Source organism: Branchiostoma floridae, chromosome 1, assembly GCF_000003815.2.
Source record: "Branchiostoma floridae strain S238N-H82 chromosome 1, Bfl_VNyyK, whole genome shotgun sequence".
In the NCBI taxonomy this organism is placed as follows: Eukaryota; Metazoa; Chordata; class Leptocardii; order Amphioxiformes; family Branchiostomatidae; genus Branchiostoma; species Branchiostoma floridae.
In genome coordinates this window covers 25,263,458-25,277,609 of record NC_049979.1, presented here as the reverse complement: position 1 = coordinate 25,277,609, position 14,152 = coordinate 25,263,458, and the positions used below count along the sequence as shown (strand labels likewise).

At 39.9% G+C, this 14,152-nt stretch overlaps 1 protein-coding gene across 2 annotated transcripts in view; it reads right to left on the bottom strand.

Moving 5' to 3' along the window:
* Nucleotides 1-14,152, bottom strand: part of LOC118425715 (vam6/Vps39-like protein) — a gene marked incomplete in the record, with an annotated part of 61,586 nt that overhangs the window by 30,695 nt on the left and 16,739 nt on the right. For both annotated transcript variants that reach the window (XM_035834766.1, XM_035834775.1), the window contains 10 exon segments: nt 171-317; nt 754-799; nt 1,789-1,891; nt 2,341-2,469; nt 4,902-5,019; nt 6,329-6,427; nt 7,369-7,442; nt 8,223-8,309; nt 8,725-8,866; nt 10,403-10,476. In XM_035834766.1, coding sequence (XP_035690659.1) covers nt 171-317; nt 754-799; nt 1,789-1,891; nt 2,341-2,469; nt 4,902-5,019; nt 6,329-6,427; nt 7,369-7,442; nt 8,223-8,309; nt 8,725-8,866; nt 10,403-10,476 — 1,019 coding nt within the window.

Genomic DNA, 14,152 nt, shown 5'->3' with positions numbered 1-14,152 from the left:
CCTGAAATATTGATGGCGCAACTGGCTTTTGACTCAGGTTGCCACTTGACAAACTTTGCTGAAAAAAGTATTTCGAGCTCTGAACTGATAGCTAAACAACACCTGAAAAGGTTGAATGCAACACTAGGTTCAAACCACTGTGCATATGACATCTATGTCCTACAACCCACCTTAGCAGTGTCTATCTTGCTGGAATGCTCCATCAGAATGTCCAGTGCAGCCTGGACGTTCGGCTGGGGGTTGACCGCTCCAGACATGACCCCCAGGTTGTGTGGGTCAGGGGGACTCAGGTACATGCGCAGTAGATACACATAAACCTTCAGGATAGACCAGAAAATAGCATCATCACTTGTATGTTTCTTTTCAATAAACCTAATTCACCCAAAGCTTTCATTGTCATTTACTACAAGATATACAGACTTTTCATGTGATGTCATATGTAAACCAACATGGAGGTAGGCACAGATATATTTTGTATTTTCATTTCCATGAATCGTGGTGCAAGCATTCTCAGACACCTACATGTATGCTGTGCATGCTTGAGTTATGAAATGTAAATTAAGGACATCAATATGGCAGTCAGCACCTGCATGTTTTACTGTGTGGAAAGTGAGTGAAAACGGCCAACAGAAAAGGCTTCCTGGGGAATTGATTTACATTGTTTTAACAGTTAAGTTGGTCTGTGATTGCATATATAATAGATGAAATGGAGTCCTTACTTTGGTGTTAGAATAAAAAAGAAATTTAACTTACATCCTTATTGCCCTCTTTGTGTCTGTCATAATTCCTTGCACAGTACCTGTGGAAAAGTCAAACTCTCTAACCAAGAATTTTGGAACAGACAATATTCCAGTAGACATAAATAGTGCTGATTCACACAAGGAAAATTTCTGCTTGCACGACAATGGCAAATGTCAAAGTTGTCCATGACAGCGAACAATAGCTTAGATTGGAGCGGTAAGGAAACTCGCTATTTGAAAGGACTGTGGAACAACGACAGGATCATATAAGGAAGCAAAATGGAGACAGTGAGAAAGAAGGAGGCTTATGCAAAAATAACACACCAGTATCTCTCACACAGTACTAGTGGTGGCACATTTTTTATTACAAAACTGACAGGACTGAGTTTGTTCAAAATGCACATGTCACAAGGTGTTATGTTCAGTTTTTTTTTAATAACATGGGGGACAGCGGGAGTCCCGGGACCGTTCGTGTGAAAAGAAAGCTGACAGACAACTTACATGTAGGCATATGTCATTGTCGTACAACCAGAAATTTTCCTGGTGTGAACCGACCCATAAACTCTTATAATGACAAGGGGTAACTTATCTTATGTCTTGAGATGAATAAATATACGATAAACAAATGATATTGCTATTAAAGCCTTCTCAAGAATGTCTTGTACCCATGTATATCTGATGCGTGCATACAAATGGGGATTGCAGATGCTGCATTTATCTATTTTGAATTAACTGTCTTTTGTTAACGTGGCAGTTCCAGGAGAGTTAACATTACATGCAAGCTGGTCTTTATTTACAAGCAATGAGAACTTTATGTCAACCTTGTCACTAAAAAAATAACTCTTTGAAACACTATTTTACAATAAACACACTACAATATACATGTACAATCATGTAACATTAGGTACATGGATTTTGGAACAATATAAAATAGATTCTATACAACATGAACCTACTTAAGCTTCTAATGATTATCATGATAATCTGTGTGAACAAAAACTATATAATATTTTCCTCGTAAAAGTTTCAAAAAGAGAGAGTCACTTACTCCAGAGCCATCCAGTTGTCAGTCAGTACATGTGTGTAGATGGCAATGGCTTGTTCATGACGACCCAGTCTACCCAATAGAAGAGCTCGCTCTTCAAAAAACCCTACAAGAGATGGAACATGGCACCAAGTTACAACAGGAAAGCAAAGATCACATACATCAGTGAAATCTTAAAATTTGTTATGAAATTCTTGTAAAATTTATTCCTTGTGAATTTCTCACTAATTGTAATTCTGTCTATCAATTTTCCTGCCTTTCTGCAGGAATTTGCAGCAGTGTGCAGTGGTGTGGCTCTCCTCAAATAAGGGACCTCCAGCTCTACATCCCTCAAAAAGAAGTACCCTAACCAAAGCTAGGTTCTCATTTTCAGTTTGTAGAGTCAAGTGAGGTGTAAAACCTGCTGGGATTTTTCAAATTAGACATAATTCTGTCAGCAATTCTGTCTTGATAATGCCATAAGTTCTATCTGTTATTGACGACAAAACTTTTTTGAGTGATGGATACTGGGGAAAACTCTGATTCTATCTTAATCACTAAAATGATGACACTTACCATCAAATGGGAAATAGGTGAGAAGTTTCTCGGGAACGTAGTCCAGAGATGTTTCCAAAAAGTAGAGGAGCTTGGATCGGATTTCACCAAGCTCGCCAGGTTCCCTACCAGCAGGGGACGGTAGCTGGCCTACAAAAACAAGACAATTATTCTACAAGTAACTGCTTTTGTCGGTACTCAAATTGCTCCCTAATTCTTGTCATTTTTAAAAATGTTTCAGGCTAACTATATCATCTCATAGTTCCAAGTACTCATGTGCACACTTGATACATTTTTTTTTCTAAATCAGGTTCGTAGGGCCTGATGTTACCATCATGAAGATGAAGAGCGGCCCATAGCGATAACTGTAGCAGCATCTCTTCTCGCTAAGTCAGAAACATCAAGCTTAAGCAAGCTTGACTTCACTGACTCAACAGGCAAAGCAGGGGTTACGAGGCTGCTCGGGAAATTCCCTACCCCATTTTGGCTGGAATCGTTTGATCCGCTTACATCGCACCATCGCACATGTGGCGGGTTCTTTTACGTGCCTGGGGTATGGCTCTCCCTAAACACGGGACCTCCATTTAATGTCCTATCCGAGGGAAGGCCCTAGCCGAAGCTAGGTACTCATTTTCACTTGAGTTAAGTGAGGAAAGTCGTGTAAAGTGCCTTTCCCAAGGGCACAAGATCGGTAACACTGCAGCCGGATTCGAACCCCGGACCTCTCAGTCACAAGGCGAAAACGCTGCCACTGCGCTACGCGGTCCCACGCGTTGAGGACTACACCATGTTATATTCTCTAGTATGTAATATATTGTAGCCAATTGTTTAATTTGCTTCATGGCATTTGATACTCCACAGTTTGATAGCTTTTCAGTACCAAGGAAATGTCCTGATTAAGGGGAGAGGGAAACTGTGGATTCCAGTTTTCCTCTTCGCATAATTGGGCATTTCCTTGGTACTGAAAAGCTATCAAATGATGTGGTTTAATAGAGTTAGAAGGTGTAATTTGACAACAATAGGGCTGTGTATATGTACCTGCATCAGAGAAAGCATAATGTACAGGTCCAAACACCTGAACATCAGTGTACAGGACCTAAACACTGAGTATGCGGCTGAAGGTTATGACACAGTAGAAAACCTTAAAAATAGGAAACCAATAGAAAACGGGCTAAAAAAAATCATGATACACCTTAACTAAAAATTCAGTTGTACAAAAAGAAATGGGTGCACAATATGAAATGATTAGAAACAATATCAGTAAAACCAATATACAAAGTACTTCTCTTTAGAACTTGAATCTGAAATTTATAGCTGTATACTAGTGTCAAGGTTTGAAATACTTAAGTGTGGGCAACCTCAGGCATAGGCTAGGTTACCACACATTTTCTGATCGTTGCAGGTCTAAGGTCCTATAACAAGCTGTACAAGTAAAATACTTAACGGTTTTCAATTGTTTAGTTAGTTTAGTTAGTTCAATTAACATGATTGTTAATGGTAAATAAATTCACACACTGAGGAAATATGCTCAGAGGAAGAATCCCCCCAACAGCACTTATCATGCTGAAGAAGATGCAGTGTTTCAGCCAGCTTGACTATTTTTCCGTCCCCTAGATTTTCATTTTTGAAATCCTGTCAAGTGCCAAAGGTGCTACAATCCTAGGGGTTTGGGAGCATGGGAAATTTTAAAATCTAGACCCTTTGAAATGCTATTTCCTGCATTTTGAGGGACAAATTTTGCTTGTAGACACTGCTTGGTTCAATGGTATCTGTTGCAAAATCCTAACATGCTAATTTTTGTCCATCACAGAGGATGGAATGGGCAAAATTTTTGTTTGTCCCCAGCAGCAAAATTCCATCAAAGACAGAAGGACGGATGCTGGCTAGAATCTTGGAGGCATATTTCCTTTTTAAATTTCAGGCATTTTTCCTGCATTGCATTCTGCCATGATCAAAAGTATAAACCGAAACAACTGGAGCTGAGAATGCACAGATGCTTTGAAACACATGTGAAAATATTCCACAAAACCAGCATACAGCAAAATGGATCAAAATGGAGGTAGCATGTTGTCTAACTGAGTTTGAAACTAGGTTGCACAGAACAAAACATGGTTGGGCAGAGCAACTGGGTATTTCTAACCCTGATAGTATACAATAACACACTTACTCACACTCACTATCCATTGTTTGATTATAACAAACATTGTTATTATTACAATAAGACATGTATCATTAATCACCCCCTTACATATAAATCCTACACAAATATCTAAGTGCATCCATAGTCAAAATTTAGGTGCACAGCTCGATTTTTGGGTGCACGAAAGTACATATGCACCCAGTACTTCAAGCCACAAAATTCTCCTTTTGAGATAGGAAATATGTGCTACATACAAAAAATGTTAAATACTCTTGTTTTGGGGCAAGACATTATGCAAATCCTTCAGCAAAGGTCACTAGTTACAACGAAAAAGCTGGTTGACTTTAAATACAAGTTAAAATCATTGGCCAAATTTGTATGTCTGTATCTGTCCTTGGTGCTGAAAATGCATTCAGGTACTTGGTCCTGGACACAAACCTACCTTCTGGTAGTGAATTGATGTATTCTTTCAGCTGGTCCTGCACCTTTTCTCTGTACAGGTTCACCAGCTTGTTGTGGAACTCTGGTGTCCCATCCTCACAGTTTAAGATAATGTGTTCCTGAAAAAATACAAAATACACAAAATTTCATTATCATTGTGCCCAGATGTGTGGGTTGTAGAGACCAACATTTGCAAAAGTAACTGATTTTCTTGACCAAGTATTGTTGATAAAGGCTTACATGGAAACTTCAATGCAGAAACATATCTATTTACCAACGTACACATTCATGTGCATTATGTGCATATACCATAAATGTACATTACAAGTCATCTACTACTAGTATATTTTCTTGAAACTGTGGACTACAACATAAAATGGAAAAACTCAAACAAAGTAGGCACCCTATCTCCACTGGTTTTGTCTTTTTGCTGGGTAATTTTTCACTGTCCTTGCTTTAATTTGTAAAAATTCTCCTTTAACAGATGTTTTTTTCTAATTTTTTGTGCTATGACAAACTACATGTTCCCATGTTCTACTGGTTTCTGGTTTGGTTTGAGGCCCTCTTCCTATTTATCTGAGCACTAAGTCAAATAAAGTAAGAATCCCAACTTTGGCAACAGCTTGAAGCACCTTTTATTTTAACAGGCCTCAAAATTAACTTTTTCCCCTACTGTCCCAGCATTGTCCCAAAAATAAATTTCAACTGTCCCGAAGTGAGGATGGACTGTCCCAACCCTATTTTCAGAAATTATGTATTACAACAACTGTAAGTCAGAGTACGCACGCCTGACAACCGCGGGCCGCGGGAAGATCGGACATTCTGATGTTGATTCGTTGATTATTTTCCTATTGTCCCAAAAGTGTCCCAAAAAGATTTTTCAGTTGTCCCGGCCTAAATTTTAGTGGCCCCGGGACATCGGGACATAGTTAACTTCGAGCCCTGTTTTAAGTCTTAAAAGAGATCAAGAAAATGGCAATGCATATTGACTATGCTTGCACTGAAAGTCTTGCATTGCCACATAAGTATATGATTGTGAATGCATTGTGAACACGAGCACTGCACAAAAACTGAAGCACTGTCAGTGCATGATGTACACTCCTTGCATCACTTTTTACAAGCAGATATAGCAGATGAAATTATTTTGAGTGTATTTGGCAGTGCTAACATTTTTAAGGGGGGGGGGGAAAGCTGTTTACAGATACTGAACTCACAAGTCAGGTATCTGTGGAAAGTGTGCATCTCCAGAAAACCATGCAGAACATGTCGAGATAAACGTTAACAGCCAAATACACACTCAGAAGCGTTTCTCATTGAATTTGAAAATAACGTCCACATTTGGATCTAAATCATAATTATCAGTTGATCAATCAATTATATTTGTAAGTGTGCTTCCCAATGCAAATAACAATGGCACAGTCCCCTTACCAGGTATGGGATAGCAAGATCCTTGACATTTTCTTCAAGATACTTCAGTATCTTGTCTCTGGGAAGTGCCTCCACTTCTGGCATGTCTTCTGTGAAAATCTGGGAGGAGAGGGAAGGAAAGGACAATCTTTGCTCAATTGTTCCTGCAGTAGAGGTATTTTTTTTGGAGGACATCAACCACATCTACAAAATGTAGGTCATCCAGAGTCAGAACTACAACATTATTGTATAATAAAATGTATCTGGAATAGTTTCAAGTTGAAATTTGCCCCTAAACATGTAAGAAATAGTGTTTCATGCAACATATCTATGCACCAGCATAAAGAAGTATTCTATTCGAGAGATATTCTACTCTACATATTAGACTCTATGTAGTACTAATGAGATCAAAAGTAAAGAAGCATATAATGAAAGGTCAAAGCAAACATGAATTTCTGTCATGAAATACAATGAATACATGTACTGCACCCTCCCACTCAGGGTTGACTATTGCGGCAAAGCCTAACGATATCACCCCTGACATCTCAGTATCAGAAAAAAAGGTTCCTAGGGGTGCCTTGCTTATGAATATTAATGAGCTTGCCTGATTAGCTGCAGACCAATCAGGACCCAGATTGCAAATTTCGAACAAACAACCAATGGCGCGGCGTGCTCAAAGATCATCTGTTTAATTTTTTTTTGCGTAGTGATGATAGGCTCAGTCGATATTCGGTGGTGCTGTGGCTGCACTCTACCCACAGAACCAACAAATCTTAAATTTCGTATCTGACCAAAACAAGTCTGGATGCTGCAAGACGTTATACCAGTACTATCATCTTGCTCTTGAATATCAATGAGGTATCTTATATGGTGCACCTTTCGATAACACGAAGGGAACCGTATTCTGATATGATATGATATCGTTAGGCTTTGCCGCGATAGTCAACCCACATAGAGTAGGAGGGTGCATGTACTGATGCCACTAAATATGCTAATGCATACATAGTCATGATTACATAATGTCATGAGTAAAATGATACAAAATGTACTATGAACCTTACCTTTAATCCATCTTCAGGATGTGCCTTCAAAACCCACAGGGCAAAATCAAATATCAATTCCAAGTGGTTGGGACCTGGAAAACAAGTATTGATTAGAGGCTTGTCTCTCTGCCTGTCTCTGCAATGCAATGCAATTCCTGTATGATCTGTCAGAGGGCACTCTTGATCTGAGGAGTAAAGTCTGTTGTCTCAGATTATTCTATGTATTTGAGCAATTTTATCATTATAACAATAATTGTATGATTGTATAAATGTACATCAAAGCCAATCTTAGCACATGCACATCAGGGTTACCATATTTCTTGTGCACTTTTTTCACATTTCAACTTTGAAGCATGCCCCTACTCTTTTTCAAAAGGTGTGGTGAGTTCTTTGACATGCATGATCATGAGGTGTGGCTCTCCTAAAACATCTCCGAGGGATGGCCCTTGCAAAAGTTAGGTACTCATTTTCACCTGAGTGAAGCGAGGAAAGCCGTGTAAAGTGCCTTTCCCAAGGGTACAAGATCTGTGACACAGCAGGATTCGAACCTTAAACCTTCAGGCCCTAAGCCAAACACGCTGCCGATTACGCCATGCAATCCCATATTTATAATTTATTGAAGTAACAATTCCAATTTTGCATTTAAGTTTTATAGTACAAGTGAGATGTGAAAGTAATCCGATCTATCCAGTTTAGCTAGCTGTTTTTCAAATAGCACAATAAACGATGGACGACAGTTCAACGTCCTGTCCCTATGACTATGATCCTTTCCAGTACCATCCAAACAGGATATGAACTCATGACCCCTTGGTTCTGTGGCAGGGTCACTAACCATTGGACTGTACATGCAACTGAAGCTGACTGTTCCTTACCTAGTCTCTGTAGATATTGCACTGTTCTGTCATGTCCCTTCAGGGGGGAATTGGGCTTGCCAGACTGTCTCAGTAACAAGTCCAAGGCTGAAGAAAGATGAACATTCTGTGATTAAATCTAAAGACAGAAAAGGACAAGTGAAAACTTGTACATATTTCATTACATCATGGTCACAATGCTGGTTTTAGTTACAGTTTAATTATTGGTGCATTAAAACATAAGGTATTAGTGTCAAACATATGCTATTTGATTGCCAGTAAAAGTTGGCAGAAATCTAAAATCAAATTTCATGATTCCAAGTGAACCCTAAGACCGACACATTGAAAAAAAGTGTTATCGAGATTTTCTCAAGATTACGTTGAACTCCTTGACTTTGACTTTATTGAAGTGTGCATATCTCAGGGATGGTGCATTCATGGATTCACATTTTTTAATGCGGCAGTTGGAACACTAAACACCTCCAAAAAATGGTGATACCTTTTCTGTGCACATTGTATTTACCTTTTCTGTGGAGTCCCTTCTTCTCATACAGGATAATGAGTTCACTGTACTTCTGATGTTTCTTGAGCACTCTCTCACTTTCTTCTACATGGCAGTTGTTGTCTTTCAGTCTGAGTAAGGGGGCTACCAGAGCATCGTTGGTCTGGAAGAGAAATGAAATCACAATCCAGGGCTCGAAATACTGGGTGCATGTGCACCCAAGTACACCCAAAATTGGAGTTGTGGACCCAATTATTTTCTGTGGGTGCACAGGGTGCACCCAAATATTTTCTTACGTTAATGTATGTAAAGATATCAAAGTATACTAGTATACATCATATTCTTCACATCTAAGTGTTAGAAAGATGATAAAAATGTCTGTCATGGTTCCCAAAACTTTTTTTGTGCACCCAATTTTTTAAGCTGGGTGCACCAGTGCACCTAATCCCAAAAATTAATTTCGAGCCCTGCAATCACACAAGTAAGGAGACAAATGATAGGCAATTTTTCTTATTTTGCAGATGACCATTCTGACTGGACATGCATACGAAAGGCTCAAGATTTCATTAAAGGGCTGCCAAAAAAGTTGCCATTTTTTAGGTATGGTTAAAAGAGGAACAATTAGGTAGGTTTCAATAAAAAATAAGCCGATCTATCTCGAACAAAAAATTGCTACTTTGTACATTTCGATGAGAACGAGTGTAAGCTGAAGAGATTTCTCATTTTACATAGGAGCATTCTGATTAGCTATCTAACGCTGTCAAAGCTCAACTTTGCAAACACTTCTTACATTGAGCAATATAAATTGTAAAATGGTTCCTCAGTTTTCAAACCTTCAGTTTGAGAATACTTGATCAGAGGTTTTCCTGGAAAATAATTGCAAGGGGGAGCAATGCGAGGGAGCGGAGCGATGGTGTGAAAGGAAGCTTAAGGCTTCTCCCCTTCCATGGTGTGGGGTTTTAGAAGGGAATTTCATTTCACACATTGGGGCATCCTAAAGCTTTCAGAGGGGCAATATACATGTACTACTGTCAGACAGGTTACAGTTGAAGATTGTTGCCATCTTTGACCACAGTTCAGTTCACTTTATCCTCTCAGAGTCTGTAGAGAGATGACACCATGATTTCCACAAAGCCCTGTCCAGCATCGGTATCTACATGTGTATAGCCGGTATAACCGCCCTTCGGCGTAACACACCAGCTTCGTAGGCACGCGGCGTGGCAGTAGCTGGTTATATTACACTGAACGACCCGTCACACCTAACTTTTGCACATCTATCTGCAAGCGTTCCTTAAAACTATCTAGAAAAGAGGCCCCTATGCCCCTACAAATTCCACTCTACAATAGTTCTGGGAAAGTACAAATTTTTTAACACATCAATCCTAGGTTGGTAACTCTGGTACTTGAAGTCATGGCTGTTTCTTGTTCTTTTTTGAGCTGGTATTAGATACTTATCAGTCAGCACGTCCACCAGTTTATTGGTCATTTTGTATATCATGCAAAGTCTGGACATTTTCCTTCTGTCTGCGAGCTGAAGACATGTGACCTACATGTAGTACATGTATCAGAATTTCATGCTGGTCACAGAGGAATGGCTCCCGTAAGTATTGGGGCACATGGTCAGGGTAATAGAATAAACCCTGCTTCGTTATGATGTAGTACACATATTGCCTAATTCATATATAGTTTAAGCTCTTACCTGAAGGTAACATTTCATCAGTGTGGTATCAATAATTTGACTTAGTTGCTTCTTGGAACGAATTGTTGAACTTCCTAAAAAAAGACAAAAACAACACCCTTTTAGTACAAGAATGGGATAACCTGTTACAAAAATGTCAACTTCTTCGATGAAACAATGTACATGTACTCCTGCATTAAAGAATGTATAAAAGATGACAGAAGCATCATGAGACAGCAAAGAAAGGGAAAAGAGAAGAAAAGAAGTGGACTTTCTAAATATACAAAATAAGATAGACTTCCTGATAGATCGTCTCCTGTCTGACTTCCTTTAAGAAGGAGAAAGAAGACAAAACAAACATTGGACATCAACATGGCATCAATCAGGCATCAGTGAACTTTAGTTAGACAAATTCTGGCATCAATACGCGACAATCCAATCTCGTTGGGAGGTCTCGCGAGACTGTAATCTGGCCGCGCGCGCGCGTGATTTGACAGTCGGACGGTAACAGCCTTTAGCAGCCCAGCGGCTAACAATGGCTTCTCCCAGCATCGACTCGATCGAGTCAACTTCAGAGATTCGTTGTGCTATTATTTGGCAACATCCGCCGGTAAATCGGCATGCCATGAGCAGATAATATTGTTGTGAACCTATGGACTCGATATCGTGCTGTAAATTTGCAAATTTCTGGTCTTTTTCACAATTTTTGACGGGCGGTTTATGCTTGCTTGTCGTGAGAAAAACCTGCATATAGGCGCGTCGCCTTACTTGTAGTTACTCGGATAAGTTTGGCTCAAGCCGTAAAAATATCCCACAAAAGCTTACAAGTACCATCATTGGATCCTTGTAGATCCAAACTCGTAAGACTTTCGGCGATTTTGACCGTAAATTAGTCGATGGCAACATATCGGCCTTTGGGAGTTTACGCGTACGTGAGTTGGGGAGGGGGGCGTGTTTCCGTGTTCGTTTTGATCAAGACGGGGTCACTTTTCCGACTATGTCTATGATTTCAGTTTTCGCCGGATGAAACTCCACAAAAACGTGAACATATCGATGTAGGGTCCTTCTGGGTAGAAATCTAGCATGGTTTCGGCGGCTTTGTGGGCAACTTTTTATTGGTTAACTTCATACGTGATGAGTGGGTGTGTCTGCAAATGTATAACGTTTGGCATTTGCTGTTCTTTTTCAGATCAACGCGTCGCGATCGAAATTCACATCATCAGGGAAATACTGCAAATCATATGGATGCAATAGCCGTATTTCATGTTTTATAAAAGATGTCTTAACATATGTTCTTACTCGATCTCGTAGAGCTTTGCAACTCATGCTTTTGAGAAATGATAATTACATGTATATATCATTAGTGTTTTTTTCCAAATGATAGACAAGTTCTCACAGCATTTACAGTACTGACGAAAATAAGCATCCGATAAGTAATACTTTTGGGAAATGGTAATGTTTCATACACATAATCATTCAAATGTACATTGTATTAAAATGTGAACTTTCAACATCTCTGACTGTTTTTGTGTGGCATAATTTTTGCAACAAATGAGACATCGTCCTACTCAGACCTAAGACAGGTAAGCCGTAAGGTGTCCACTTCCCTGTGCTATACATAGTAGTCCACTGTATTCTGCCGATGCAGTGGTCTGGACACTCTGCATCAACAATCAGTCTTTCTTCATACATACCATAGAGTTTCTTACCTCCTTTGGCTCTTTGAGTGAACAGCTCCGGTAGTATGGCTGTTTTGTGAAAGTGGTCAAGCTTTGGGATATTCTGACTAATCTGAGTCTACTTTAATTCGTTCGCAGAATAAATTATCCCTGCCAAAGTAGACAACGAAGTCCGCCCAATTTAAGTTACAGCAATAGACATTCCCTTGCACTTGGTGGTGGTACCTGTGTGACGTCTTGAGTGCTGCACTGCTGTCTACCTTTGTTCTTTGGACTGCCTATTTTAGCGTGAGTCCTTTCTTTGAATGGGGACACAATGAATACACGAATGCGTTACTGGAAATACATGCAGTAGATGTACACATTTCCCGTTAAAAAGTATAAAAACGCACATTTCTAATTTCATGTTCATGGTGAAATTATCCCTTCCGAGCTGTCTTTTTACCAGACAATCCCAGTGCTTAAGTAACGTGTTATCATCAAGTACATTTGGGGGGATCTTGAAAAATATGATGCATGTTGGCACTTTCTCTTCATTGACACACTTGGACTGACGGCTATTGCATCCATATGATTTGCAGTATTTCCCTGCTGATGTGAATTTCGATCGCGACGCGTTGATCTGAAAAAGAACAGCAAATGCCAAACGTTATACATTTGCAGACACACCCACTCATTACATATTACGTTAACCAAAAAAGTCGGCCACAAAGCCGCTGAAACCATGCTAGATTTCTACCCAGAAGGACCCTACATCGATATGTTCACGAGTTTCATCTGGCGAAAACTGAAATCATAGTCGGAAAAGTGACTCCGCCTTGATCAAAACGAACGCATATACGCGGAAACACGCCCCCCTCCCCAACTCACGTACGCGTAAACTCCCAAAGTCGATATGTTGCCATCGACTAATTTACGGTCAAAATCGCCGAAAGTCTTACGAGTTTGGATCTACAAGGATCCAATGATGGTACTTGTACGCTTTTGTGGGATATTTTTACGGCTTGAGCCAAACTTATCCGAGTAACTACAAGTAAGGCGACGCGCCTATATGCAGGTTTTTCTCACGACAAGCAAGCATAAACCGCCCGTCAAAAATTGTGAAAATGACCAGAAATTTGCAAATTTACAGCACGATATCGAGTCCATAGGTTCACAACAATATTATCTGCTCATGGCATGCCGATTTACCGGCGGATGTTGCCAAATAAAAGCACAACGAATCTCTGAAGTTGACTCGATCGAGTCGATGCTGGGAGAAGCCATTGTTAGCCGCTGGGCTGCTAAAGGCTGTTACCGTCCGACTGTCAAATCACGCGCGCGCGCGGCCAGATTACAGTCTCGCGAGACCTCCCAACGAGATTGGATTGTCGCGTATTAGACAACAACATGTATCACAAAGAGAGTAAAATGAAGCTAAACAAAAAAAGAACAGTCATAGAAATAGAATCACGTCAGCACAGAGATACATAAGTTCATCAGCCCACTTGCCCTGGACAAGTGAAAGTGCTGATTGGGCATGTGCATGTCCTACTGTACATGTACATGTACTTGCCCAATCAATTTTTCTATGGTGCGATTTTTCCATTGGTAAATGTGGGTAGATATTGGTCCAGTTACATGCTTTTAAGTACTTTTTTTCTGAAAAAAAAAAAAGATTCCCTTGATGCAAGTAAAACTGCATGCTATGAAATACATGTAACGCTAGTTCACCTTTATCCGTTGGGTAACGTATATTCGTTGCTTTTTAAAAACATTGTATTTAGGCACATCAAGTCGGTGGGTGATAGTTTTTAACTGCAATATCCTGAAAATATTGCAATTTGAAAGTAATGTTCATTAACGTGATATCCCCAAATACCCTGTTTTTAAAAGCTACGGATATAGGTTACCTAATGGATAAAGGTGAACTAGCGTTACATGTACATGCATATACAGTGGCGGAAGCGTGTATCTTAACATGCACACTTCCAGGGACAACCGTACGCACGCCATGCACACAAGTGTATACACACTGTGCGCACGTTTGGGGCGGAGTCCAGATCGCCGGGGAGTCAGCTCATTATCACTGGGGATATCGATAATGAGCACC